This window comes from Gracilinanus agilis, chromosome 4, assembly GCF_016433145.1.
Source record: "Gracilinanus agilis isolate LMUSP501 chromosome 4, AgileGrace, whole genome shotgun sequence".
Taxonomy (NCBI): domain Eukaryota; kingdom Metazoa; phylum Chordata; class Mammalia; order Didelphimorphia; family Didelphidae; genus Gracilinanus; species Gracilinanus agilis.
This window is the reverse complement of record NC_058133.1, coordinates 200,891,146-200,919,086: the sequence shown is the minus strand read 5'-3', so window position 1 is coordinate 200,919,086 and position 27,941 is coordinate 200,891,146. Positions and strand designations below refer to the sequence as shown.

The 27,941-nt window shown below is 44.3% G+C and overlaps 2 protein-coding genes across 3 annotated transcripts in view; one reads left to right on the top strand and one right to left on the bottom strand.

Moving 5' to 3' along the window:
* Positions 1-12,011, top strand: part of PLCD3 (phospholipase C delta 3) — a 30,645-nt gene extending 18,634 nt beyond the window's left edge. Inside the window, exons 5-17 of one of the 2 annotated variants that reach the window (XM_044676492.1) lie at positions 701-929; positions 1,695-1,896; positions 2,304-2,448; positions 3,399-3,551; positions 3,918-3,982; positions 4,545-4,563; positions 6,714-6,779; positions 7,991-8,132; positions 8,818-8,934; positions 9,786-9,952; positions 10,524-10,659; positions 10,831-10,980; positions 11,278-12,011. In XM_044676492.1, coding sequence (XP_044532427.1) covers positions 701-929; positions 1,695-1,896; positions 2,304-2,448; positions 3,399-3,551; positions 3,918-3,982; positions 4,545-4,563; positions 6,714-6,779; positions 7,991-8,132; positions 8,818-8,934; positions 9,786-9,952; positions 10,524-10,659; positions 10,831-10,980; positions 11,278-11,366 — 1,680 coding nt within the window. In that variant the 3' untranslated portion in view covers positions 11,367-12,011. Of the gene's footprint in view, positions 1-700; positions 930-1,694; positions 1,897-2,303; positions 2,449-3,398; positions 3,552-3,917; positions 4,023-4,544; positions 4,564-6,623; positions 6,780-7,972; positions 8,133-8,817; positions 8,935-9,785; positions 9,953-10,523; positions 10,660-10,830; positions 10,981-11,277 lie in introns of both variants that reach the window. The other variant, XM_044676493.1, reaches the window with a different exon arrangement.
* A 3,264-nt stretch (positions 12,012-15,275) lies between these two features.
* Positions 15,276-27,941, bottom strand: part of NMT1 (N-myristoyltransferase 1) — a 64,341-nt gene continuing 51,675 nt past the window's right edge. Inside the window, exons 5-12 of the mRNA XM_044676786.1 lie at positions 27,593-27,684; positions 26,325-26,441; positions 24,949-25,119; positions 24,188-24,296; positions 22,531-22,701; positions 21,354-21,521; positions 19,601-19,738; positions 15,276-18,528 (exon numbers count right to left, since the gene is read on the bottom strand). Of these exons, the coding sequence (XP_044532721.1) occupies positions 18,508-18,528; positions 19,601-19,738; positions 21,354-21,521; positions 22,531-22,701; positions 24,188-24,296; positions 24,949-25,119; positions 26,325-26,441; positions 27,593-27,684 (987 nt within the window). The 3' untranslated portion in view covers positions 15,276-18,507. The remainder of the gene's footprint in view (positions 18,529-19,600; positions 19,739-21,353; positions 21,522-22,530; positions 22,702-24,187; positions 24,297-24,948; positions 25,120-26,324; positions 26,442-27,592; positions 27,685-27,941) is intronic.

The window sequence follows — 27,941 nt, the reverse complement described above, 5'->3', positions numbered from 1 at the left end:
CTTTACAACACTTTTTTTTTTAAATAACACCTCAAATTGATTACAATATACAGAGATCCAAATTTTATTCTCACATTATCCAGAGAGTATTTAACAACCCATAAAAGAGTCAATGAAGGAAAGTATCAGGGAAGAAATGGAATTTCATGGAGAAAGCAATGTAGTCCACTGAATTAAAATACATGAAAAGTGGAAAATGGTGACATCCCATAACATTTAGCAATTTATAGATTTAGAAATACTTTGTGGATTTAGTCCCTCCAAGGATTCACAAATTATAAGCAAATACTCGTAGCTAACAAAGTTTGTTTACAACCAAAGACAATGAAATATTGAAAGGTAGTGACATCCTGGATTCGAAGGTGAGTTTTGGTGCTTACTGGTTGTGTAAACCTGGGCAAGCCACTTTTTACTCTTAGGGCCTCAGTTTCTCTGCCTGCAAAATGAGGACAGTTCATACTTGCAGTCTCGTTGTGGGTAAATCGCTTTGTTGCCTTGGAAGTATTAGAGAAATAGGGCTGCTATCTTCTAGGGATATTGTACAAAGCATCATCCCCACAGTGACCTCATCAGCCAGCTAGTACAGATCTCATTATCGTTATTGGAGTTATTCCTGTCCTGTTGGACTCAAGGCATCTGGTAGGAGGGGAGGGGAGTGGAGAGCCCCATCCCCTCCCGTGAGATGTCTTGGTGTCCTCAGGAGTGTGACAGCTCTAAGAATGAGCGGCTCGAGGATGCTGAGATTGAGGAGTTCCTACGGAGGCTACTGAAACGGCCTGAGCTGGAGGAAATCTTCTACCGCTACTCTGGGGAAGACCGGGTCCTGAGTGCAGCTGAGCTGCTGGAGTTCCTCCGTGACCAAGGGGAGGAAGAAGCCACGATGGCCCAGGCTCAGCACCTGATCCATACCTATGAGCTCAATGAGAAAGGTGTACATGTGGGAGAAGATGCAGGGCAGGGCAAGGGCTGGTGGGGCAGACCTGGGAAAGAAGCACAGAGAAGAGAGAGCTGGGGGAAAAGAATGAAGTTTGGGATTAGTAGGGAAAGGGGCTAGACTTAAAGGTAAAGATGGGGTTAAAAGGTCACAGAAAACCTGGGGCAATTTTAAGAAGGTTTGGGGGAAGGAGGGGAGGATGTGAAGGAGGCTGGGTTACAGGGGCTTCTTTAGGGAGGGCTATTCAGCTGTCATATTCCAAAAGGAATAGGGTTTAGAATCTTCTCTTGCCCTATAGAGAAGTAGAAGGGAAATAAGAAAGGGGGTGGTGGGGGGGAAGGGAGTAACGTAAGGGAAGGGGAATGGGGGAAGTGATTAAAAACAAAACACTGGTGTGGACAGACAGTGAAAGGAGAAAGTGCAGGACAAAAGAAGAAATCAAGGAGGAGAGGAATACAAAGATGGTAATCATAACTATGAATGAAAATGGGATGAACTCACCCATAAAACAGAAGCAGATAGCAGAGTGGATTAAAAACCAGAATCCTACCATGTTGTTTACAAGAAACACATTTGAGGCAGGTAGATACACAGAGAGAAAAGGTAAGAGGCTGGAGCAGAATCTATTGAGACATATTCCAAAAGGAAAAGGGAATGTGCTGGAAGGGTTCAGAGGGACCGGGTTTGGGGAGGTTAGTTACCTCCTGGCTACTATCCAACCAGAACTGATTCCCCTTTCCCTTTGCCTTTCTGCTGGTAGCCAAACAGCATGACCTGATGATGCTGGATGGTTTCATGATGTACTTGCTGTCGCCTGAGGGTGCTGTCCTGGACCCAGCTCACAAAGATGTATACCAAGACATGAATCAGCCCCTTTCCCATTACTTTATCTCCTCTTCCCATAATACTTACCTGACCCAGTCTCAAATCGGTGGTGCCAGCAGCACAGAGGCCTACATCAGGTAGGACAAATGTCAAGGATCTAAGACCTAGGCCCTGGGGACCCTTCCTTGGGCAAAATCAAGACCAAGAGAAAACAAGGATGTGCATAGGTATAATGTGGGGGAGCCACAACTGCTCAGGTTCAACTGTCCCAGGAACATGGGATCCTTAGTTCTACTAGTTCCCATCTCAGCATTCCCCCCCCCTCCCCGTTTTACTCCTACTTTGTGGTATAGTAGAAAGAATGCTGGATTTGGAGAGGACCTGGGTTCAAATATGACCATTTATGAGCTGTATGACTTTGGGTGAGCTATTTAGCTCCTCTGGATCTCAGTTTCCTAATCTGAAAAGTGAGGGAATCCACCTCTTAGATCCCTTCTTGCCCTGATCCGAGGTGGGCTCTCTCTTCTTCCATGATCCCCATCAGGGCGTTTGCCCAGGGTTGTAGGTGTGTGGAACTGGACTGCTGGGAGGGCCCAGATGGAGAACCTGTGGTTTATCATGGGCACACATTCACCTCTAAGATCCTCTTTCGGGATGTCATCCAAGTCGTGCGGGACCATGCTTTCTCGGTGAGCCACTGCCCTGCCCTGCCCCGTCTCACCCCAGCCCTTAGCCCCAGACTCTTGTGTGATGAGACATCCATCCCATCCTAATCCTGATTGTGTCCTTCCTTGTCCCTAACCTTCCCTCAAGTCTTCCACAGTGATTCACTACCAACTTCCTTTATCCTGTGAGCTCTCAGCCAGTCTCCTTCCACCCCATCCTGGCCCCATGACAGCCATCATTGGGAGACCCTCCCCAAGTCCCATCTGTGCCATGACTGCTATGATCAACTCGAAGTCTACAAAGTTTCATGTTCCCATGTGCAGAGCTCCCATTAAGTTTAGGAATTGGGGCAGAGTTCAGAAGGACCTGCTATTTGGTTCACAGAATTAGGATCAATCAACATGCTTTTATTAGGCCTCTACTGTATGCCAGCATTGTGCTAAATGCTGGGGCTATAAAGAAATAGGGAAAATGTCCTTGCCAATGCAAAGACATGGAGTCTAGGATGTAAGCTTGTATGTGAGGAACAGTAAGTAGACCTATATAGTTCCCAGAACTAAAGCTTAAAGAAATCTTAGATGCCAACAAATTCAACTCCTTCATTTTACAGATGAAGAAACTGAGACAGACAGAGGTTGACTGAGGGTCATACAGCTAGTAAGTGTCTGAAGCAAGATTCAAACTCAGGTCTTCCAGCATTCTTTCTATTATACCTATATTACAGAGCCTAACAATGGGAGAAATGTGTCAAGAAACTAGCAGCTTTGGGAGAGGCTAGGTTGTGAAACAATCCTATTTTTACAAATCAGAAAACTGAGACTGGGAGAGGTTACACAGATAGTGTCATCAGCTTCCCAGCCTGTCTGGATTGCCCAGTTTTCCCCTGCACTCCTTCCCCTGAGTGGCCTGGGACCTAGCCTGGGGGGAGAAACAGAACCCTGATCCTGGTTACCTCCCTGCTCCCCTCTACCAGCTATCCCCGTACCCAGTCATCTTATCCCTGGAGAATCACTGTGGGTTACAGCAACAATCCACCATGGCTCACTACCTTCGGACCATCCTGGGGAACATGCTGGTGACAGAAACCCTGGATGGGAAAATTCCCAAAGAGCTGCCCTCTCCAGAGGTGATGCCCCAACAAGACTGGCAAGGAGCAGTGGGGGGTGGGGAGAAAGGGAGGCAGATAGTCTGGGGAGAGAGTTAGCTTTCTGTGTGAAGGCAAATACCCCACCAAGTTTGGGTTTGGGAGGATCTAATGGGGTGAGGACTTGATGATAAAACTGGGCATCTCAAGTTGGGGGAGAGAACCTGGCTGAAAGACTTCAAGATTCAAGATCTTGGCAGAGGAGAGCACTGGAACAGAAGTCTGTCCCGAGCAATGGGGTCAAGAGGTTTGGGAGTTCTTAGAGGGAGCTTGGCTATAAGCTGGGGGAAGGAGAGGGGAGCGGAGGGGAGGGAATAAGGGTTGATACTTGTTTCTTGACCTCCACAGCAGCTGAAGGGCAAGGTTCTTATAAAGGGCAAGAAACAAATTGTCCATCAGAAAGAAGAGCCTCGGTCTGACCTGCCTGAGAAGGACAAAGAAGATGAACTTAAGGTTTGGGGGTGTCCTCAAGGTCAAAAAACCACAGGGAGAAAGGGAAGGAAAGAAATATTTGTTGAGCCTCTACAATGTGCAGCTAAATGTGCCATAGTACAGAGTACTAGCTTCACGATGTTCTTTTTAAAACCCTTACTTTCTGTCTTATAATCAATACTGCATATTGGTTCCAAGACAGAAGAGTGATAAGGGCTAGGCAATGGGGGTTAAGTGACTTGTCCAGGGTCACACAGCTAGTTAAGAGTCTGAGGCCAGATTTGAAACTAGGACCTCCCATCTCTAGGTCTGGCTCTCAAACCACTGAACCACCCAGCTGGCCCCCTCATGATGTTTAAAAAAAAAAATATATATATATATATATATATATATATATATATATATATATATATATATATTCTCCCCTGGTCTCCACACTCCCGATATCATCTCAGGTTTCACTGAAAGAAATGGAGTCTAGACAGCAACAGAAGGAAGAGTCTAGGTGTTTCACAATTAAATGGGGAAAAAGAAGATGAAAAGGCTTTTTGGGGATAAAGAAGTGATGCTCAAGTTCTGGGGAGGTGGTCCTTAGGAAGAAAGGAGGGGTCATGAAAGATCTAGCTTTGGGGCTTTAAGCCCTCATAATTTTATTCAGGGGTAGCTAAGTGGCACAGTGGATAGAACAATAGGCTTAGAGTTAGGAAGATTCATTTTCATGAGTTCAAATCTGGCCTCTGACACTGTGTGACTCCGGGAAAGTTACTGCATCCTGTTTGCCTCAGTTTCCTCATCTGTAAAATGAGCTAAAGAAGGACATGGCAAATGTCTCCAGTGTCTTTAACAAGAAAACCCCCCAAATGGGGTCATAACTGACAAGATCAAACAGCAACAATTACGCTCAACATCCTAAGAATTTTGGCTGCTTTTCCTTGGAACAGATTGGAACATTATTACTTTTGGGGCCTCACACGTTCACTTTCACCTCTTTATAGACTTTCATTGATCACTAAATCCTCTCTGCCTAAACTCTGTGGCAGAACACAAGCCTCTTGGAACTTCCTGGCCCGTGAACTCCCCTATTTCAGTGATCCCTGTCTGTCTTTCTTATTTTGCTGTGGCCCCCATAATTGGATGCCCAAGTTTGGGTGGGCCTTTTCCTCTACCCCATGTATTCACACATAAAAATGGGTTTTCTAAGGATTTGTTTACCTTTATGGGAGGGAACAGAGAATGTATCAATTCAGATAAAATTCAAAGTGCATCCTGAAGAAAACTTATTTCTTGTTTTCTTTTTTTTTTTTTTTAAACCTTCACCTTCCATCTTAGAATCAATACTGTGTTTTGGCTCCAAGGCAGAAGAGTGGTAAGGGCTAGGCAATGGGGGTTAAGTGACTTGCCCAGGCTCACACAGTTGGGAAGTGTCTGAGGCCAAATTTGAACCCAGGACCTCCCATCTCTAGGCCTGGCTTTCAACCCACTGAGCCATTTCACTGCCCCCAGAAAACTTATTATTTTTTTAAACCCTTACTTTCCGTCTTATAGTCAATACTGTTTATTGGATCCAAGGCAGAAGAGTGGTAAGGGTGGGCAATGGGGGTCAAGTGACTTGCCCAGGGTCACACAGCTGGGAAGTGTCTGAGGCTAGATTTGAACCTAGGACCTCCCGTCAATAGGCCTGGCTCTCAATCCACTGAGCTACCCAGCTGCCCCCCAGAAAACTTCTTGACTAGCTGTACTTTCTAACCTATTCTATCTAGACCTACCTTGACCTAACACCTTCTGGAGTCCATTGAGTTCCAGCACCGAAAAGATAATCGAATCTTATGAGAATAAAGGCAACTTGGTCTCACAGTGGACAGAGTGCCGAGCCTAGAGTTAGGAAGACTGTTCAAATCTGTTCAAATCTGGCCTTGGACACTTACTAGCTATGTGACCCTGGGCTACCTTATCTACCAAATGAGCTTGGAGGAGGAAATGGCAAACCACTTCAGTATCTTTACCAAAAAATTCCAAAAGGGGCATTGAAGAGTCAGACACAACTGAAAAATGACTGCACACCACACGTCTTAGAATATTACTGTGCAGGTCTGGAATGTCCATTCAGTTGTTCTAAATTGAACTCATTGGAAGTTCATTGGCTTAATTTTGATCAGCTTTCTGAAAACATGGTGGCAGTGGTGACAACCTAGACTATTCCATTTATATTCTAGCCATTTACTACATAAACTTCTAACAACCTCCATCCCAGTAAAAACAAGAAGTTCCAGATAATGTTCTCATCATGAGCTCAAAACTTCAGAATAAATGGAAGGAACAGAGAGGTCATCCCCAAAATATACAAAAAAGTTTTCATGTGGGGGCTGGGTAGATGATGTTGTCTTGGGCTATAGTGGGATCGAATTTAGTTCTTAACTTGGGGTCCATGAACTTAAAAACATTTTTTTTGGATTAACTATTTCAATAAAATTAGTTTAATTTGTATTATGTTATTTTACACATTTAAAAACATTCTGAGCATGGTTCCATAGGCTTTGCAAGCCTGCAAAAAAGGGGTTCATGATACAAAAAAAAGTTGAGGAAGCCTTGAAACATTTCTCCTTTGGCTCCCCCCAACTTCAGCTGCTGAACATCACAAAGAGAAGGAAGTCGTCTACTCAGAAGTTGGAAGGGTCTTTTCTACCCTATGTAGAGGAAAAGAAGGAAGGAAAGGAGGAACAAGATAAGGAATCTGAGGAGGAGGAGAGAGAGGCAGGGTCTGGAGACTGCAGAAAACAGGTGAGCTGGGGGCTAAGGTCCAGAAGAGGGGGCCACATGGATTGACTTACATGGGAATTCAGAGTCCAAAGGAAAGGAAAAATGGAAGGGGTGATGGAGGGAGCTAGTGTTTGGTCTGAATAAAGAACATGATAACTTCCCCAGCCTAAGTCTTTCCCTAATCTTAAAAAAATGGTTTTTTTCCATATAAGTTTTATCTAAATTTTGTTTTTTTCCCAATGATAAATTTATTATCAGAGGAGCTAGGTTGCTCAGTGTTGGAGAACCAGGTCTAGAGATAGGAGGTCCTGTGTTCAAATCTGGCCTCATAACCTCCATTACCTAACCCTTGCCACTCTTCTGCCTTAGAAAAAATAGGTAGTATTGATGTTAAGATGCTATGGGTTAAAAAAAAAAAGATAGAATGTCCTGTATCAGTGAGGATTCAAAGTGGTAAGAATCTTATGTTACGGGGAGTGAGTACTGATTCTATGATAGTAAGGATTTTTAAAAAAATCTATTATCCTTCCCCTTCTCTCCATGAGAAAATGAAAAGAAATAAAACAAAATCCTTATAACAAACATGTCTAGTCAAGCAAAAAAATTCCCATATTGACTATGTCCAAAAAATATGTCTCATTCTTGAGTGGATCATCTCTCTGCCAAGAGCACGTTTCATTATCCTTCCTCTGTAAATCATATTTGGTCATTGAGTAGATCAGAGTTCTTAAGTCTTTCAAAGATGTTTGTCTTAATAATAGAGCTCTTGTAGAAATTATTCCTGTTTCTCCTTACTTGCCTCTGCAGTGGTTCATGCAAATCTTCCAAAGTTTCTCTGAAGCCATCCTTCCAGTATCTTACAGTTCAATAGTATTCCATTACATACTACAATTTGTTCAGTCATCCCTTAATTTTTGGATTTTTTTGGTTTTTCCACCACAAATAAGATCTCCTGTAAAGATTTTTGTGCCTATGGATCCTTCCCTTTCTTTGATCTCCTTGGGGTCCAGGTTTCCCCTATTCTCATCATGGCTTCAGAATGCCACCCCACCCCATTTATGAGATGATATTCTTGAACTGTTCAACATATAGGACATCTGACTTGGGATGGGGGGTGGGGTGAGCTGGGAGGAACAGTCTAGTCTGGGGAAGGGCTGGCCTAGTCCTAGAACTTGTGGTCTAAGCCTGGGGATGGGATTATTTCTATCTAACAGACCAAGACAAACCTCCAGATCTCCTCCGGGCTCTCAGACCTGGTTATTTACTGCCGTGCCTCCCACTTAAATGCCCCAAACCTGCCTGGGATACAAGCCCAACCTTGCCAGGTCACTTCTCTCAATGAACGAAAAGCCAGGAAGTTCGTCAAGGAAGCTGGTAGGAGTCCAAGGAGTGGGAAAAAGACTACTGGGAAAAAGAAAGAGGGAGAATGTTGGGGCTGGCCTGATTAGGGAGCCCTCCTAGGGGGACCAGGAAAGGTTGTGGAGACCAATGGTGTGGGCTCAGGGGAGAGAGAGAGAGAGAGGGGATTTCCAGGGATGACACTTAGGACTTAGAAATAGGGTAGAACCAGGAAATTTGAGACAGGTGCTTATTTTTATTTATGGAGCACTTGACAGGTGCTAGGCCTACAGTGTCTTGCAGAAGTTAAGATGTAGGCTCTGCCCTCATGGAATTTGACAGTCTACAAGTTAATCAGAAATCAAAGTAATATATGTGAAAGGGTTTTACAGACAAAATACTGAAGACCCTCTAATAGGAGAGATCACGCCAGCTGAGGTGTTTGGGTTTGAAGAATAGGTAAGATGGAAGAGGAAACCATTAGGAGAGACCTCTAAAGGGGTACGTGGGTCAGCCTTTCTAGCTCAGGTTGAAAGAAGACTGAGTGGGCAAATTCCTGAGCTAGCTAGGAGTTCCTCCATGCCCCAAGCCAGACTTCTGCCATGCCCACTGTTCCTAGGTAGGGGGTGCTACTGATGTAGTGGTGAATGGAGGGAGGATAGGTGGGTAGGTAAGAGTGGGGGAGTTGGGCCCCTAGCCTTGACCATCTCCCCTTACCCAGGAAACAACTTTATTCGATGTAACACTTACCAGCTGTGTAGAGTCTACCCCTTGGGGCTCAGGATGACCTCTGCCAATTATAACCCCCAGGAGATGTGGAATGGGGGCTGCCAGCTGGGTAAGCTACGGGGGACAGGGGACACATGGACATCTTAAGTGCATGGTAGGTAAGGGAAAATGGACAGAGCACTGGAAGGATAATCATCTGAGGAGGGCAGGGCATGCGGGAAGGATGATTGCCACCACTGTGCCAGTAGGAAAGCCTGGTAACTGGAGGGCACAGATGGGTACCAGGGAAATATGGGAGATTGGTATAGGAGGTACCAAGAGAGGAAGTAAACTGAGATTAAAGGCTAGGGGTTTGGTACAGCATGATCCCTGAAAGTATATTCTGATGCAGCTGGGAGACTGGATTGAGTGGGCACTAACGCTAGTTAAAATCCAGGCTTGACTCCCAGGCCCATGCCTGCTGAACTCTGCAGCTACACCACTGTCCCTTTCATCTTAACCGGAACTCTCTCTTCTCCATTCTCTCCAGCCTCTCTCTGCTTGTCCCTTCTGGCCCTGACTCCGCTTAGGGCAGTAATGGTGCTTTGGGTGGGATGGATTGTGTCACTGTTGGTGCTTCTGAGGTTTGAGCCTTGTTAGAAGGGGACCCTGGGAAAGGGGGATGGAACAAGGAGGAAGCTGTGGGAGGCCTGAGTAGCAAGCATCCTGCATGTGCCCAGGGCAAGTGAGCAACCAGCAGGACAAAGAGGACTGATCCATACTCTAGTCTACCAAGGACCTATGTATGGCTTCAGTTTGATAAATAAGCATTTATTTTGAGCCCTTGCTATGGGAAGATATGAGGGACGGACAAAAATCAAAACTAAAACAAACCAAAACCAGACAAGACATGAAGGTAGATCTAGACCCTTAGCCCTCACTATCTGAGGCTCCCTCTGCCTCAACTCATTTCTCCCACAGTGGCCTTGAACTTCCAGACTCCTGGGTATGAGATGGACCTGAATAATGGCCGCTTCCTGGTGAATGGGAAATGTGGCTATGTCCTGAAACCTGATTTTCTGAGGCATGGAGACACAACCTTTGACCCTGAACACCCTGGGCCCCCCCAGACCACCCTCATCATCAAGGTCAGCACCACAGATAAAACCTTGTGCCAGGAGGAAGGGGATACAACTGGAATTGCTCCACTGGACAAGCTTATTGTCTTGGTGGTGGTGAGAATAGTTGTAGATGTGGGTGGAAAAGAGAGCTACTACCCCTCTGGAGCAGAAGCAGACTTTAGCAGAAGGCAGCTCTGGACCATAGTGAGGAGGAAATAGGGAGGGTGAAGCTAGGTGTGGTGAAGAATGGAATGTTTCCTAGAGGCTAAGAAATGTGGAAGATGAATGAGGAGAAATGGGGGAAGGGAGAGGAACAGGATTTAAGGAGTCTTTGTAAAGGCCTGGGAGGAGGAGAAGACGAGACATGGGCAAGTAGGAGCAGGAGTGCTTTCCAGTGTGAAGTAGAGACAAACCCAGTAGCCCTGGGAAAAAGAGATTGGTGTATCTCGCTGACCAATGCCAGTGAGAGCTTGAGCAGGTCTCTTAATAAGGCTTTCCTTGGAGGTAGTTGGGATTGGCTGTGAATTCCAGCACCTTTGGGTGGAAGGGGTTGGTGTGGGGTCCCCCCAATTCTACTCTTCACTTTGCCTCTCATCAGGTGCTGACAGCTCAGCAATTGCCCAAATTAAACAGAGAGAAGCCAACCTCGATTGTAGACCCACTGGTTCGAGTGGAGATCTATGGGGTACCCAGGGACTGTGCCCAGAAAGAGACTGACTATGTGCTCAACAATGGTGTGTGTGGATGATGGGTTTGGATGTACTATGGAATTAGGGGCTAGCAATTTAGGTCAGGAAAGTGTGGGTTTCTGCTCCTGGGAGGGAGGAACGAACAGGTTTTTGCAGACACAGACTCTGTTTTGGTAGTAGAGGCTGAGAGACCCTGTGCCTGTGTTATGTCTACAGGTTTTAATCCTTATTGGGGGCAGACTCTGAAGTTCACCCTCGGGGCCCCAGAGCTGGCCTTGGTTCGATTTGTAGTGGAAGACTATGATGCTACTTCCTTCAATGACTTCGTGGGCCAGTTTACTTTGCCCTTGTACAGCCTAAAGCAAGGTGAGGACAGTGAGTCAGAGAGGGAATGAGAAGACCAGGAAGGAAAGGGCTGTCAGGGTGGTGACATGGAAATGATGAGATGGATAGGAAGGAGCACAGGGGAGAAATAGACTTACAGGCCTAAGTGTGGTCAAGGACTATCCCTGCTCTCCCCAAATCACCTGGCTCATTGGCACAGTGCTTGGGGCTCACTGCACACTGGTGTTCCTCTCCCAAATATACTTGCTGTTGGATATCAGACTTCCTAACAAGTTGGGACCGGGTGGTATCGACACTAATGCTTGGCTTCTCCCACAGGATACCGACACATCCACCTATTCTCCAAGGATGGGGCTTCTCTCTCCCCAGCCACACTCTTTGTCCACATTCAAATTAAAAACCAGTGAGGGAGGGATAGGAGCTGGATTCCCTCATCGCCAGCTTATGCTCAGAACCTGCCTTCCTGCTTGGAACCCAGAGGCATGGTTTTGGGGAAGAGGATGTTTTGTCCATCCTTCTCTAGGAATGCCTGTGGAATTGCCATCATTCCCTCGAAGCCCAGGAGGCTTGGGACCTCTTCCTCCTCTGCAATTTTGGGTCCCACTCAGATCTGTGGATATGAGGCTGGGTACCTGTGTCCTTGGGGCTCATCCCATTATAAGCTTGTCCTCTCTGGGCTTTGGTCATAGACTAGATGCCCAGAGTTCTGCTGTGCTCTGGAAAATGGGTGGTCTCTCTCTGAAAAGGCGCTGATTTGGCCTGAGTGAGTTTTGGCCATCTTGGATATTTTGCCAACCTTGGGGCTAAAGCCTATGTTTCCTCTTCACTCTCTTGGCGCCACAATCTTGGACAACCTTAGAGCATCAACACCCACTCTGACCCCATGGGCTCTCCTGTCCTTGGCAAGGATCTACGTCCCGTTCTCCTTTAGGAAAAGTAGAGGCCAGGAGACAGTGGAGACCCTGAAGCAGTTTTTGGTTTTTCTGGGGAGTCCTCAGGGGCCAGAAATATTACAGAATAATCTTATAGAGAATAAAGAGTTTATTTTAACACTTCTGTCTCATTCTCATTCCTTGTCACTACACTCCTGCATGAGGGGTGGAATGACTGTCCCCTGCCAAAATTCATTCCAACACATTAAGTATCCACTCCTCCTAGGCGCCACATTTATCAAAAGGGATATCAAGACAAAAAGTCTTGCCCTCAAAGATCTAATGATTCTACTGTAAGTGGATGCCCAAGGAGAAGAGAGGCAGACATCCTGAGCTAGAGAGAAGATGCCACTGGCTGGAAAATAGGCTTGCCCTTGAGAATGAGAGAAGCTAGAAGGGAAAGCTGGATTAGTGGTCTATCTCTTAGAACTCAATATCCAGCAGTCTGCATAGGGTCACTAATTCTGACACCACAAAAAACAAAAAGACTTATTTCTAAGGAAATGCTAACAAGTAGTGGGAATCAGGAAAGACCTCTTGTAGGAGTTGGTGATTGAGTCTGGAAAGGAACTAGGTGTTTCAAGAAAAGGAAATGAAGGAAAGCATTCTAGGCAAGAGGGACAGCCTATGTAAAAGCAGAAAATGAGATGCTGTATCTGGGGAATGATCAAGTCAGTTTGTGATGAGCTTGGAAAGAGACTGGGGGCAGATTGTGAGGGGTCTCCTAGAGGCAAAAGGGAGCCACTGAAACTTCTTGAACAGGGGCATGGCATGGTCAGATCTGTCCTTCAGGAATATCAGTTTGACAGCTGTTTGCAAGCTGTTTTACAAAGGGGAAAGACTTCTTGTAGGATGACCAATTAGAATGCAACTGAAATCATTTTGGCCAGAGGTGATGAGAGCATGAACTAGAGGGATTATGGTGTGAATGCAGAGAACAAGATGGCTGTGGGAAATACTGTATATGACTTGCCAAATGATTGGGTGTGAGGCATGAAGGGGAGAAGAGGATGAATCCTAAACTGGGAACCTGTCGGACTGAACGATTGTGCCCTTGACAGGAAGGGAATGTAAAGAGAGGGTTTGCTGATGGCCCAAGAACCTGAGTCTCAGCAATGTAACTTAATAGGGATGAATGTAGAATACTGGAGCCATCAGACTAAAAAGGAAGGAAGCATTTGGCCTGAGAGGTTCAATAGGAACCTTGAGATTGGAGTCCCAATCATGGAGCAAAAGCCTTTAAGACAGGAGTAATTAAATGAGGGGGTCCATAAGCTTGTTTTCTAAATATTTTGATAACTATATTTCAAAACAATTGGCTTCTTTGGTAACCCTATGTACTTTGATGCATTTAAAAACCTGATTCTGAGAAAAAGTCCATAGGCTTCATCAGATTGTCCATGGGATCCAGGACACAAAAGGTTCCAAAGTCCTGCTTTAGAGACAGTATATATATATGGATGTCCCCAAACGATGACATCATTGAGAAACTGATCCCTGGGGATCGAGGTCTTTAAGGATAGAGAAAAAGGGTCCAGCTTCTTAGATCAAAGCCCTCAATCCTTGCCTGACTCCGGTGGCCTCAAAATAAGGCCCTTTCAAGTCTATAGACCAGCTCACCCAGGATAGCCCAGGCCTTTATCTGGTTTTATGCTTGCATAACAATGCAATTTATAAAAATGCTTTCACCTTCCTTTTCTCATTTCAATTTTACTATTCCAAATGAGGAAAAAATAGAATTAACTTGCATCAAGTTCACAGAGCTAGATTAGTTGCTAAAACCCACTTCTCTTGACTCTTAAGTTTCCCCCCTGTATCACACTGCCTCTTTTCCCTGGAAAGGCCAACTGGAGAAACTCTGCCTCCATAGTAGTGAACTTGGTTGCTGGGGGTGATATGCTAAAGAAGGGACTAAAACTTCAACCTAAAACTGGAGGCAAGGAAAGAAGTCATAACTCTACTGTCCCTACAATCCCTTGCTGTTCCCAGAAGCATCTTATGGCGGGCCTATGGGTATCCCTGAGGCCAAGCCAGTTGGGCCTACCTAGGGAAGCCCTACCCTCCTAAACTGCAACCCCCTCCAGATTCTAGGACCTGTCCGAGAAAGTAACCCAGCAGTAAAAGCTGATCATGTCCCCAAGCCCCCAGCCTGGCCCAAGCTTCAGTCCCTTCCAGGGGAGAGTTCATCAGGGAGCCGGGGGAAGGGGGGAGGGGGCAGAAATTCAGGAGAGAGAAATCATTCTTGTTGCCAGACATTCCCTGAAGTGACCCTGTTCTGGGGCCTCTTTGTGGCTTTTCTTATAATAAATGAGCCTTGGAGACAGCACTGGCTCCACCATGGCTGTTCAACTAGGGGAGAATAAGGAAAAGGCCAAGTTTGCGTTGAAAAATAAGAGTAGAAGCCAAAAGAAGTTTCCCCAGCTGGACTAGCCTCATAGTTGTGCAACTAAAGCTCAAGCTTTGCCTGTCCTTTGCAGCTGCCATGGAGAAATATCCTGCCCCTCCTCAACCAGTGGAGGGTACCAAGGCCAGCCCAACCCAACCTCACCAACTTTTCCAGTGCCACCTGATGCCGACAGGAATACCAGTAAAGCAGAAGGGTTTCAGCTGCTTTATTAGAATTAATGAAATTGCAATCACTCATGACCAGCCACACACAACTTCTTTTCTTTACCCCAATTCCTCTGAAATGGAAGCCACTTCACCATACCTCCCCATCCAAAACACCCTCACCCAGACCCCAACACACCAAGAAACTCGAGAACAAAAAGGTGAAGCTTTTGTTTCCTCCACTGGGCACCATCCAGAAAAGCCTCCCTAACTTGGAGGTAGCCCCCTACTGTCCAGGGCCCTTTTGCTTAGGTCATCATCCAGTGTTCTTGGTGGCAAACCCACCTTTTCCAGTGGGAGGGAAGCCACCCAAAGTCACATTTTTCAGTTCTGTCAAGTCACACAATAGAAAGTTACAAACTGATGATCTCCCTTAACAAGGATCTCAAAGGAGAATCAAATTCTCACCCACCTTCCACCCAGCTGAGCTAGACCTAAGAAGCAGGGGACTGAGGAAGAGACAATTGTCTTCTCTTCCTAGAGGGGATCCTGTTCTTTAGCCCAAGTCTGGATGGTAACGCCATTGAAGATCTCATCATCCACAGGCCCTGGGCCCATCCTTATTTAGTCTCCCCACAGGTAGCCTGAAACCTTCCTGGCCCAGCTCCATTAGAAGTCCACTGAAGTCTACCATAGATCTTAGTTTTTAATGGTTTATCTTTTGGGAGATGTGGCTGGGGAATCTCAACACATACACACCAAGTAACTTCCATCTAGGCTATAGAAGGAAAAAAAGGAAGGAAAAAGGAAGCTGGAGGTAGGTCACAGAAAGTAGGACCTATTTTTTTTTTTTTTTACACAAATTTGAAGGGCAAATAGCAATGCTATGTCAGTGTGCCCCCACTAAACTGAAGTGGACTGGACTGGCTTTTTCTTTTTGGCTTGACCTTGAAGCAAAGCATCAGCTTCTTCAGAATAGGACTTATACAGCAAAGAGTAAATGGGGGGAGAAGGGGGACAGCAGGGGAGGGGGGAGGAGCTCCTGTCACAGGAGGCCTTCTCTCTCAGGTTTCTGGCTCAGGCAAGAGAGGCTTTGTCTTCGAGAGCTGGTGGGAGCCTACCAAACTGTACCATGGGTTCAGCAGTCACATGGTGAGAGCAATCCCAAAGAAGTCTTTGGAAAAGAATGCATTTAAAGCCAACCTGGGTAGCAATGTACGAAGCTAGAGGGCCAGGGCACCACAATAAAGAGGAAAAAAAAATTAAAAAAAAATTTTTTAGATCACAGGAAATCATAGGATGCCACCTGGGTCCATTAAACCCCTTTGGTTAGCCCCTCCAAGATGAAGTGGCACCATATACCCTCTCAGCCTCCCTGGTTACTCTGAGAGCTAAAAAATGACCCTGAGAGCATACAGTGGTTCTTCCCTCTGGGACTACATCCAGAAATCCCAAGGGCAGGTAAAGAGTAGGACCAAACTCCAGGGGCCAGTTTAATAAGAACTCTATGCTGATTGTTGAAGATCTAGATGAGGTGGCACAGCAAGCAGAAAAGGGTCTTGGGAATTGAAAGTCTTGGCATTTTGATCAAACACATGATGATTCTATTCATAAGTGAGCCAAAGGTCTGTCGTTCGAGATCTCCCACCTGGTCACATGGTGCCAACTGGGGCCCCATAATCCTGGAAAGAAGCCTTTGCCAAGAGTTCTCTATATTCCTGGGCCAGTGGAGTCAAGGGTCTGAGTTTCTGTTTCATGATTCCAGGCTAACCAAGATGAGTAACTTCCTCTTACTGTCCCCTGAGAAAGCTTCATTTGAGGTGGTTCAAAGCAGGTTTAGGACCACAAAGTTTAAGATTTTGCCCATTTCACCCTGTTGCCCAAGGCAGGAAAGAGCTGGGTGATTGGGTCTATTAGTTTTGGGTGGGCTTGAATCTCTATGAAGAAGACCAAGTCTGGGACCCTGGCTCTCTGCTCACTCCTATTTAGTTTTTTTGCTGTCCAACAGCAGCTGCTTTGGTCTTGCTAGCCTTGCCTTGAAGGGCTCAAAGATCCACTGTTATCCGCTGGGTCCTGAAGTGATACAGGATTTAAAAATAACTCAAAGGGGAGAAAAATGGGAGGGATAGGACTCCAAAAACCTTTGGAAAAAAAAACTAACTCCAGTGGTGTGGGGACTTGGATCCATTCCTATACATCTATAGAGGGCAAGCAGGATTTCCATCAGTTCCAACAATTCCCAATTATGAGTCCAGTCTCCAAACATATTGTGGCCAAACTCATATAAAACATATCCCCCAGCTTCAGAATCAGTCCCCTTGGAAATTTCCAAACCCATACCTTGGAACAAATCCATGACTCTGACAAAGGGGGGACCAGAGATAGCCTGGCCTTCCAACTGAGGTTTCATTTTCACCTAAAAGAGCCCAAGAGGTGAAAGCAACAAGGAAATCCATCGTGTTTGCTGTTCACCACTGAGATTGGTTTTTCCCCCACCCTAGAACAAAAACTATGAGATTGTACTTAGGAAAAAAATAAAACTTTGTGAAACAATGCTTCCTGGACCACTCTATTCAGCACCTCTGAGAAATGATTATATTGCTCATTTTTTGAAAGTTAAGGGCAATTAAAAGCATAAAAACAACCCAGCACTGAAATATAGGTCAAGACAAGAGCAAGGAAAAACCCCTTTCCCTCTTATAGCTGAGTTGCCTAATCTAAAACCAACATCCCTCTTCCCAGCCCCTGCTACTCCCCAGGCTGCCCCTCTGGGGAAGGAGCTAGAGGGGTATCCAGAATGGGCAATGGGGAATGGTTAATGTGATGAGAACAGCTGGAAGGCACGGGCTCATGACTGGTGGCAGAAAGGCATTTGGGTGAGCAGCCCCCATGGGCATCATCATACCCTGACATTGTCACTCATGCACGAACATACCCTGAGCAGAGGGTACATGCTTCTGCTAACAGGAATAGACTCAGCTGGGTTGGCACTGCTGTGCACTCAGTACTGTCCCAGAAGCTACAAGGAGGTCTGAGGTCCCCTTCAAGCTGATAAGTCGGGCTAAGCAGAAGATCTGATATCCCACAGGAAAATTCTCCCTACAAAGGATGGCAATAACCATCCAGATAGCCCTTTAAAAAAGGAATACACAAATTAAATGGAAGGAGTAGGGAGTAAGTTAAATCCTTAATGGAAATGCTCAGGAGAGCTGTGTCCACATAACTTTTTCCCCTACCCAAGTCTAGCATTTCCCAAACAACTCACTGAAGTATTCAAAGTGAAGGGGAGGCTTTTATGTTTCCAACAGACCCCATGCTACTCTTTGGGCCCAGGGAGAAGCACTGGCAGCCTGCTCTGACTCTTTCTACAGTTCTATCCAAGAGGCTCAGTCTTAGCCAGTAGGCCCACTTGCCATGTTACCAGTCCTGAGAATATTGTAGGACTCACCAATGATCTGAACTTCTCTTTATGCTCCTAGTTAAATAACTCCCCCCTTACCTGGTTCACTCCCAAAGCAGATGGGAATCAAGGGGGGAAGGTTCCTCACACTTGCTTTATCTTTGCCGCCATCCCCCCAAATGTCAATGCCAATACCATTCTCCAGAGGGCAATGACTGGTAGCACTAACATGCTGACTCCCTGGCTTTTATTTTAAGGATTTTTGCTGGACACAGCTTTTCATTAGGGACCGAACATCCTTGTAAGTCTGGAACATGAAAGATATTTAAAATATTATATATATATAATATATATATTTTTATTATTCACCCGTTAACTCCATAATATGCCAATCATGAGCTAGTTTTCAGCAGTTACATTCCCTTGATCATGGCTGCATGAGGATGTAATTAATTGGAAAACAGAGACCAGAGAAGCCGCCAGATGTGACAGCCTACGCCGTTGTGATACAATTGTCAAAATCAGTGGCTGTTTGGTGTAGCTGGTTCAGTTCTGTTCCCTCAGCTAGGGATTCTCGCTTCCATGAAAATCAGACCAACAAGGGGCGGGGTTCCATTTCCTGGTCTGAATTCTCAGTGGCTTTGTCCAATTTTCACTGGCAGTTGATTACTGCAAGACCAGTCCAACCTAGGGCAGCCAATCAGGAAGAGGCAAGATTAAGAGGACATCTCCCAGAGACTCGAGCTCTGTCCCCACTGCTATCCTGACGATCCAAAAGTAGTTCAATTGGCACAAAACTAGTAGGACCATGGCAGGGAGACTTTTCTCAGGGAACCAGCCCAGACTGTTTTGTGAAAGGACAGATTCACAATGATGTTACAAGACTTCTGTACCAAATCTCTTCAACAAGGATTTATATATACTCTTTATAAAAAGGTCAGAGAGAAGTGCTGGTTCTGGGTCCTACAGCAACACTGGTCAGGAGATAGCACTCTAGGGGATTGTGGCTGCCCCCTTCAATGCTGACTGACCAACAGCAGAGAGAGACTCCAAAGACGTGAGTAACCAAAGGCAGAGGGAGACCCCTTCCCCTAAAAGTAGCACCTGCACAGGACAATATAGAGAGGTCTAGTGCCCAGGCAAAACATTTGTAGGCCTTCCAGGGCATCCCACATTCCATAGAAAACTCAACTTATTACAAATTATCCATGTGCTAAGGAGTACAGATCTGCCTGTTACGTAGTTACGAAAAAGAACTTCTTCACTGCAGCTCCTTTCACCCACATAGAACCCTGAGGAGCCATTTACTTTGCCTTGACCTAGGCATGGGAAGCAGGGCAGCTCCAAAAAGCTCCCATGGGTTAACCACTAAAGTCCTGGGTACTCTGGGCTTTCAAAAAGTGATCCAGAATGCCCTAAAGAAGGATAAAGAAGCTCCCCAGCTAGCAATGCCCTTCCTCTATACCATATCCAAAGTACGGCCTTTGTGCTCTCTCTTTTTGTTTTGTTCAGGAATGGTCTTTACAAAACTTACAATCATGGCAGGGCTGGTGTTGCTGGTCAGGACATCAGTCATTTGTGACTTATTTAGGGCCTAGAAGGATAGTTCCTAATAAAGGCCTAGGGCTCAGAAGAGCCTCTGTCCCAGTGTGTGAGGCTAAGCTAAGATATTGATGGAGATGCCTCAGCCATTGCCGGGGTTACTAAGTCCAGCCACATGGAGGAGTTGCCAATAGGAGCAGTGCACTTGGGTGCTTACCTTCTCTGCTCCCATGCTGGGGCACTTCCAATTGTAGAGATAATACTGCAGGTTGCCATCCCCGATTCCAAATTTCAGCTTCTCCAAGAATGTTTTATTTTCCATGAGATCCAGTGCATTGAATACATCGAATCCTTTCTGTGCAGGTGGCAGTGAGAGAATTAGTGAGAGAGGTGGCAGAGAGATGAGTGAGATGAAGGCTGACTTGTTCTATCACTTTCCCCCCAAATCATGCTATATGAGATTAATTATCTTACAAGATTGTCTTCATTGTGCCATTCTCCTGGTCATTATCCTTCACTGGCTTCCTATTGTCTAGACTAGTGATGGGCAAACTATGGCCTGTGGGCCAGAGTGTGTGTGGGAGGCCTGAAATGTTCTAGCTAGCCTCAGGGGACACGAATACAATGAGTAGGATACAATACAATGAAACTTCCAAAGAGTTGCCTTAGAAGCAGATGAGCATTTCCTTTCCTTTGGCCCCCTCTTTAAAAAGTTTGTCCATCACTGGTCTAGAATAACACAACCGGACCTTTTTGATTAGCATTTATAAAGCCTGAAATCATCTGTTCCCTGGGCTTTCTATGTCTCTCATTACTTCCCCAAGTGCTCTATTTTCCTACCTCAATGAAAACTTTCTCTATTCTTGTAAATCCAAATACAGTATTCTCTCAAGTTCAAACTTTAAGCTCCCTTTTACACAGTAACAGCAATATTATATGAGGATCAACTGAAAACTTGGCTACTTTCAGCAATTCAATGATCTGGGACAACTCTGAAAGACTTAAGATGGGGAATGCTATCTACTTCCATAGAAAGAACTGTTGGAATCCAATGTGGATCAAAACATAATATCTTTCACATTAGTGTATTTACATTTTTATTTTGGGGTTTGGGTTTTATATGTGTGTGCTCTTAGAACAATGACCAATATGGAAGTGTGTTTTGCATGATAAAACATATATGACCCAGACCAAATTGCATACCATCTTCAAGTGGGGGGAGGGAAGGGAAGGAAGGAGTTTTCATCTTATAATTTTGGAAAACATTATGATGAAAATTATTACGTGTGACTTGGAAAATAAAAAATCTTTGAATTAAAAAAACCTAATCTGATATTCAATTTATGATTTTGCACTTGATGATATGTTTTCTAATTGTTCTTGAATCATTTTATAACTTGTGCTCAGTTTCCCAAATTAGATGCCTCTCAAGCTCAAAAGACAGACTATATTCTTATCTTTCTGGCATATTCTCCCTAACAATTTTCCATAATGGACTTAGCATCCATAAAAACATGTTGAACTCAGGGACCTGCTGAGCCTGAGGCCCTAATCAGTGTCTCAAAGAAGCCTGAGCTGCAAATTCAGCACACTCAGCAAAAAAAAAAGACTCACCAAGATAGAGACCAACCTGCCGTCTCTCATGATGGAGAAGATGGCAGGAGAAACTCTTTATTCTCAGAGTAGGCCTGGCTAATTCAGGCTCCTTGGCAGCACCTCCCATGAGAAATGAAACTCATTGAAATAAATCAGGAGGAATTTGGAAAGGCCTTCATTTTATCTGGAAAGTCCCTTTCTAGTTTCTGGAGGATTGCTTACAGAAAGTAGCTGAAATACAACCTAAGCAAGGCAAGAAGATGTCTTAAGCTGTAAAGCCTTCTCCTTTCCTAACAACAGCTGCTATTCTAGAGCTCTGACCATCTGGCCCCAACTGCTCACCCACCCTTGCCTCTGCCAGGCCAACTCCTCACCGATTTGGCGAGGACCAGGGCATCACTCATGAGGTCTAGAAGTGGGGTCTGGGTGTGAACGTTGTAAAAGGAATAAGCAGCTTTCAGGCTCTTGTGGGTTGGGTGGTTCATGATGGTGGAGGGCAGAGTGTAGAAGCTCAGGAAGTCCGTCACCTCACCATTTGCATTCTGAAGGAAGATAATGAAAAAGGGTCATTTGTGGCAAGAGTAAAGGCCCTAAGCAAAATAATACTGTCTCGGGTGACTTTGGGCCAGAAATGGGAAGAAGAGTCAAGCCTAACTTTCTGGGCCCAATCTGTGGCTCTCCCTTACCTCTCCTGAAGGAGAGCAGGATCTAGAACAGTCTGGCACTGAGAAACAAAAAACAGCTGATTGCAACCAAAGCCAGAAGAGATAAGGTTGCATCTATCTAACATTTGTCAGAGACCAACAAGGTGGGAGAGACTGAATGAAATGAAGAGTAAAATGCTATAAAGTGTAGAAGGTAGCTCGAGTCTGGACTCAGTCTTATGGTCTTAGAGCTAAAACTGAGTCCCAGGCCTGCAAATAAAAAAACAAACAGACTCAAATTTCTATAAGTCTCTAGAATCTCAACTTTTTTCTGGGGGCAGGGTACCAAAAACTTCTTAAGTCTGAAAAAGCCTATGGACTACTTCTCAAAAGAATGTTTTGGGAAAAAACCAAAAAACAGAATACAAAGGAAACCAAATGTATTAAAACAGTTATCAAAACATATTAAAAAAAAAAAGTCCAAAGACCCCCAATGTCATACACCTATGTTATACCAATGACATACTTGTCTCACTAGGGTTAGGCCAGAGCTAGACCAACCTTAGGCACAAAGTGAGTTCAGCTTCATCCAGATTGCTATCACCCAGGATAGAAAAAAAACTGGAATGGAGTATCAAACCAATGAAAGAGTATACATTGCCAGACTCCAATGCTAAAGTCTCCCTTCCTCTGAGGAAGGCTAGACATAGGCGACTAGAAAAGGATGTTGTACCAACATCCTTGCTCAAGCTTAACTTTTAGTCATTAAAATGCTGAAAACAGGTCTAAGAGGGAAAGGGGGAAGAGGGGAGAAGAGATTTCCTCCTGCTTTAGGAATCTAGCTATCTCCAACTCTAGAGCAAGGGTGGAGGTCTCAGAGGGCTGAAGCTCATGTCACATCTCTCACCTCTACCACAAAAGTGTCAATGATGTTCTCCTGAGGGAAGAACCAGTGCTCCACCTCTTCCTGGCTCATGACGGGGGTCAGGTGGAACTGCTTCAAGTACTTGGTCAGGAGTTGGTGCACCACTGGAATGTCCTTCTTTTCCATGGGCCGCAACCCAGATGTTTTTGGAGTCTGAAGGGAGGAGGGAGAAGAGTCAGATGGGCTCTCTGGGGCTCCAGAGCACCTAACACTTTCAGTCTTATCCAACTCTTTGTGACTCCATTTAGGGTTTTCTTGGTAAAGACACTGGAGTCTTTAACCACATCTTGGCTATGTGACCTCAGACAAATCAATCTCTTGATGTCCTAGGCAACTCTAAGACTATGAAAGTTATAAAAGAAGGTACTAACCTGCACTGGAAGAGAGAGTTTCCTTATTGGGAGTTGCTTATAGTAAGGAAACCAGTTCTAACCAAATTGTATATCTCCTAGGCTTTGGAGTTCCCTGCTATGTGAGACCTAATTCTGGCTCTCTTTCCAGGGAGATAAACTCTGTTCCCAGATCTAAGCTGGAATTCCTATAGAACTAGATACCTACTTCTATACAGGTCAAGGACACAGAATAACAATGGTGGAATTTCATATAGATGGAAAATAAGAGTTACTTTTCTGAATCTTCCATTCTATCTGATTAGCTCTTGGCACCCAGTGCCTGGTAGAATAATGAAAAACTAGCACTAAAACAGAAGGCTACCAAAGTAGAACTTCTGACAGAGAAAGTGGGTTTGAACCTGTGCTACAACTAGTCTCAGGACAGGGTATTAATAGGCACCAAACTGGGAATGGGAGATGAGCCATTAGTTTCCAGAAGACTCACATGACTGGTCAGGTACTTGGGAAATTTAGGGCTGTCGTTCCATCACTAGCTCTCAGTCTAGTGGGAATTCAAAGATACTTATTAATTGATAACTAAAAAGAAATGCACTGAGCCAAGATGGGACTTTTAAACATTCCCTTTTTCTAGGATTCAATGGCTTTGGCCTCATTTTGCAAAATTAAACCAAAGCCAAAAGCAACTGACCCTCAAAGCTCACATAGAAAACACGGGCTCAAGGCCTGGGTTCTGGTACTAACTAGGCAAGTAAGAATGAGGAGGAAGAACTAAATTAAATGTTCTCCAAGATCCAGTTCAGTTCTAAAATTCTATAATTCTAAGAAAACTGGTCACACAGAACTGCAGAAGAAAAAGCAAGAAAAGAATTTAGGGATTTTGGATGTCTACTCCAAATTCTGTTCCTGAGCCTAAGAAGGTACATTTAATTCCTAAGTAGTTGGTCTAATAGATAGGGAGCAATGTTATGGAGGTAGCAAATTACACAGAATATATTTGTTGTCTTGGAAATGCATCACTGTGCCTATGAATTGTGGCAATTACCTATCAGTTTCTACACCTTTTGTAAAAGGAAGTAGTTGGGCTATCTGACCACCAAGATTCTTTCTAGTTCTAATATTCTCAGGTTCCAGTTACTTTTTACTTAGGCTAATATGAAAATGAACTAGAATTCTCTAAGTACAAGGCAAGTGATAGTGATACTTCTCTACCATCTACAGAACTTGGGCTTTTGATCATAGCAAACATCACCCAGTATCAACCATCACAATGATTAAACACAGCCCACCTCTGGTAGTCGGTATAACTTCATGGTGCGCTGCATGGTCATGTTCCTGCTCAAATGTGAGAATTTTACTTCAATCAATTTCCGTGGGTTAAGGGACCGATGCCAGTACCTGTAGAAACACAAGATCCCTATCCTTAGGAGACGATGGTTAACATAGAGGACAAGGGATGTAAGTCTCTGGATGGCCAGAAGGTGGCATTAAAGACCTACACTCAACTTCAGCTTGAGCTAAAAGCCAACATTTCCTAAGGACTCAAGAACATGGCTATGCTTCAGCTTCTCAGATGGATATACCACCTGATAAAAAACGCAGGAAGCTTTCTCTCCTCTCTTTTGCTATTTCTCGTTAGATCAAAAGGCAATACCCTTTTCTTTCCACAGTAAGTAAATAAAGAGAGAGCCAATATTCTTTCTCTTAGAACTCAGGTCATGACTATAAAAAGGGCAATAGTATTTCTACTTAATGCTACTGTTAACATAATCATCACCATCATGTCTCATCTGTTGCTTTTACTTTGAAAACATAATTCCTATCTTTAACTTAGTAAGGGAGTCAAACCCAAGTTTCTCTTCCCATTTTAGGGTTTGATTTCCATGATCAATCATTGGCACTACTACTGCTACTGCTATTGCTACTGCTACTACTCACAAGAACAATAACAGAAAGGGTTTTAGGGGCTTAAGAAAGGAGAATATTCCTGTGGTTAAAATTCAAACACTCATCAGAACTATTTCCAGGACTAAGCAAAGTAGGATTTTACCTGCAAGTGCCAACAGGTTTGGGTAGTACTACCCCAGCAGTGTAAACAGCCTGGAAGATGCCCTCCAAGTGGACTCTCCGGGTGATCTCTCTAATCAGCACTGGTGCCACACGCTTAGAACGCAATTTCTTGTGGACGCACAGAAAATTGATCTCTACCATCTTCTTTTCTCTGGAGAAGAAAGGAAAGAGCAAATTCTTAAGGGAAGTGAGAAGCCTGAAGTAACAGCTAGAAAGGCCTAGCCTTTTTTTCTGCCTTTCTTTTGTTAATTACTATATTTAATATTGATGGGCTTGATGAGGAGTCAGCTTGCTGGATCTGATTTTTCTAAGATTTGTCTCCCTTTATTTTCAAGGGTCACAAAACCCACATTTCCCTGACCGGCTATCCTGCTGTTGTCTAAGGACTTCCCTGGTCTTGTTAATTCAGAACAGTTTGGGGCAGTGATGGGCAAACTTAATAAAGAGGGGGCCAAAGGAAAGGAAATGCTCATCTGTCAGTCTGTTTCTAAGGCAACTCTTTGGAAGTTTCATTGTATTGTATCCTACTCACTGTATTTGTCAGATTAAGAATAATGTCACGCCACCAGATAGAACATTTCAGGGGGCCCAGCCGTAGTTTCTCCATTACTGGTTTAGGGTATGTGTTTTTGGAAGGGAAGGTGAAGGATGATGAACTGAAGATGAATTCCATTCAACTGGAGAAATAGGACAGTGGTGACCCCAAGCTGTCTGATTTCTACAGTCAATCATTGGTTTCACTAATAATAATAATAGTAATAATGATAATGATGATAATAATAGCATTTATATAGCACTTTCAGATTTGCAAAGCACCTCACAAGTCATCATCAGAACTGTGTGGTGTTGGAAGTCACCAAGGCTGTCTAAGTCCTAGTTCTCTCAACTATAAAATGAAGGTCTTAGATCAGATTACCTCTGAGAATCCTCCCAGGTCTAAAGTCATGACCCTATGACTATCACACTAGGTCATACCAGAGAGGTGGGGCAGGGCTGGGAATAAAAAGGACAAGAGTTCAACTTCAATTTCAAATGATATGAAAATGGAATCTGATTCTGGGCTCTGTTTCTCTTTCACTTCTAAGTTTACACAAATGAGAATTTATGGCTAAGTCAGGAACTAAAAGAAGTTGCCCTTTCCTGTGTTCCAGCCTGCCATCTTAGTTTAGCACCCTGCAAGATGCTCTTTGTTACAAACCACAGTAAGAGCAGCATCTTAAGAGTAGAACACGAAGTTCTTGTTAGGGAAATGAACTGAAGTTTGGATGTCACCTTCCCTTCCCTTTCCAGTGTTTCCTTTCCCATTTCCTCCAAGGGAAAATGAAAAGAGCCTGCCTGGGCAACAGTGAGACTTACGTGTCATAGATATGTATGCTTGCAGGGATGGCACTAATGAAGCCCACCAGTTTCTTGCTCGAGATGACTCGAACTCCACAGTGCCATTGCGGGAGCCAGCCTGGGGGTCGTAGAGCCCTGGAAGGTAGAAGAGAAGACCCTGCTGCGCTGTGCCATGACTGAAGGGTAGTGGCTCTAACCTTACCCCATACTCCTATATCCAGAGGCTGTTTTATGGGAGAACTCTCTCAATGCAACTGGACCATGATACTTAGTCTCTTCTGTTAGCTCATCTTTCTTGACTTTGTCACTTCTTTCTTAATTCAAGATTCACTTAGAATAAATTATCCAATTCCTTCTCACCTATTTTAGCCAGTCATATCCTCTACTGACCACAAAGCAATAAAGGGCCTTTGCAGAAGGCTTCGAATTTAAATGGAGATGAAACAATTTAAACCTAAGGAATTGGTGGATCAAAGAACAAATCACAGAAGCAACAGATAATTTCATCAACATACTAAAACTTTGGGGAGGAAGCCTACTTACTTTGTCAGTTCAAAACAAATGAACAAAAGGTTCCTTTCAATTCCTTATAACGGATGGCTAGCCCTTAAGTTCTTTTAGTCTCAATTAAAAAATTTTAAATAAAAGATGAATTTAGCAAAATAGTTAAACTTAAGAAAATACAAAAACATGAAACATTAGCAAATGAAACATTTTCAAGCAAACCAAGGCTCAGATTATCATAAGGCATCTTTCCTTTATATTCCCTCAAATGTTAGAAGGGTCTTGGGCCTACTGCTTTAGACTCCTTCATTTTCTGCTGCTTCCCTCTTACTTTCTGCAATGGCCAGACCAGACCCTGGTCAATGAAAGATTCTTCAAATTAAGGCTCTAATGTCTCTGTTTTCACCCACCTATCTGTGTATGCATCCTTAATTCCTTAGAAATTGGAGGAGTGTGGACAGGGGAGGGAGAGGAAAGATTGCCTTCCCTTTCTTTGAAATGGCTTTTATATTTGTTTGCTCTTTAACAAAAACTGAGTGTACAGGTATGGCCCACAGAACCTGCCTCCTGCAAAGGTTCACTGTCCATTTCAGGCCACTCAAGATTAAGTTCTTCCTTTCTTACTTGGGCTTAGGGTAGGCAGATGATTTATACCAGGCACTAAAAATTACACCATAATTCTTTCCATTTAATTTGCTATTCTGAAGTAGACAGTAGTTCTTGGTGTCCAGAGTTTACCTACCTCCTAGTCTATTTGCCCCAAGAAAACACTCAAGACTCACCACAAAAGGAACTCTGGTGAATAATCAAATCGGAACATATTGTCATCATCTTCCACATAATTCTCATTCAGGAGGGTGTATAGTTCTTTCAGCTGAAAAGAGACAAAGGGATTTACTTAAAGAGCTGTTTTTGCTAAATGGGGTGGGAGGTAGGCCTGAGGAATGCTTGGCCTCTTTTTCATCTGTACACACTTCAAATATGAAGATGAAAGTCTGAACCCTCCCTCCACCAAGATTCTAGAAACCAATGCTCTAGATGCTGATAGACAGTTGAGGAACAGATGGACAGATAGGGGTCTCAAAATGGATAGTGACAGAATAAGAATAATGATAGAATAAGAACACCACC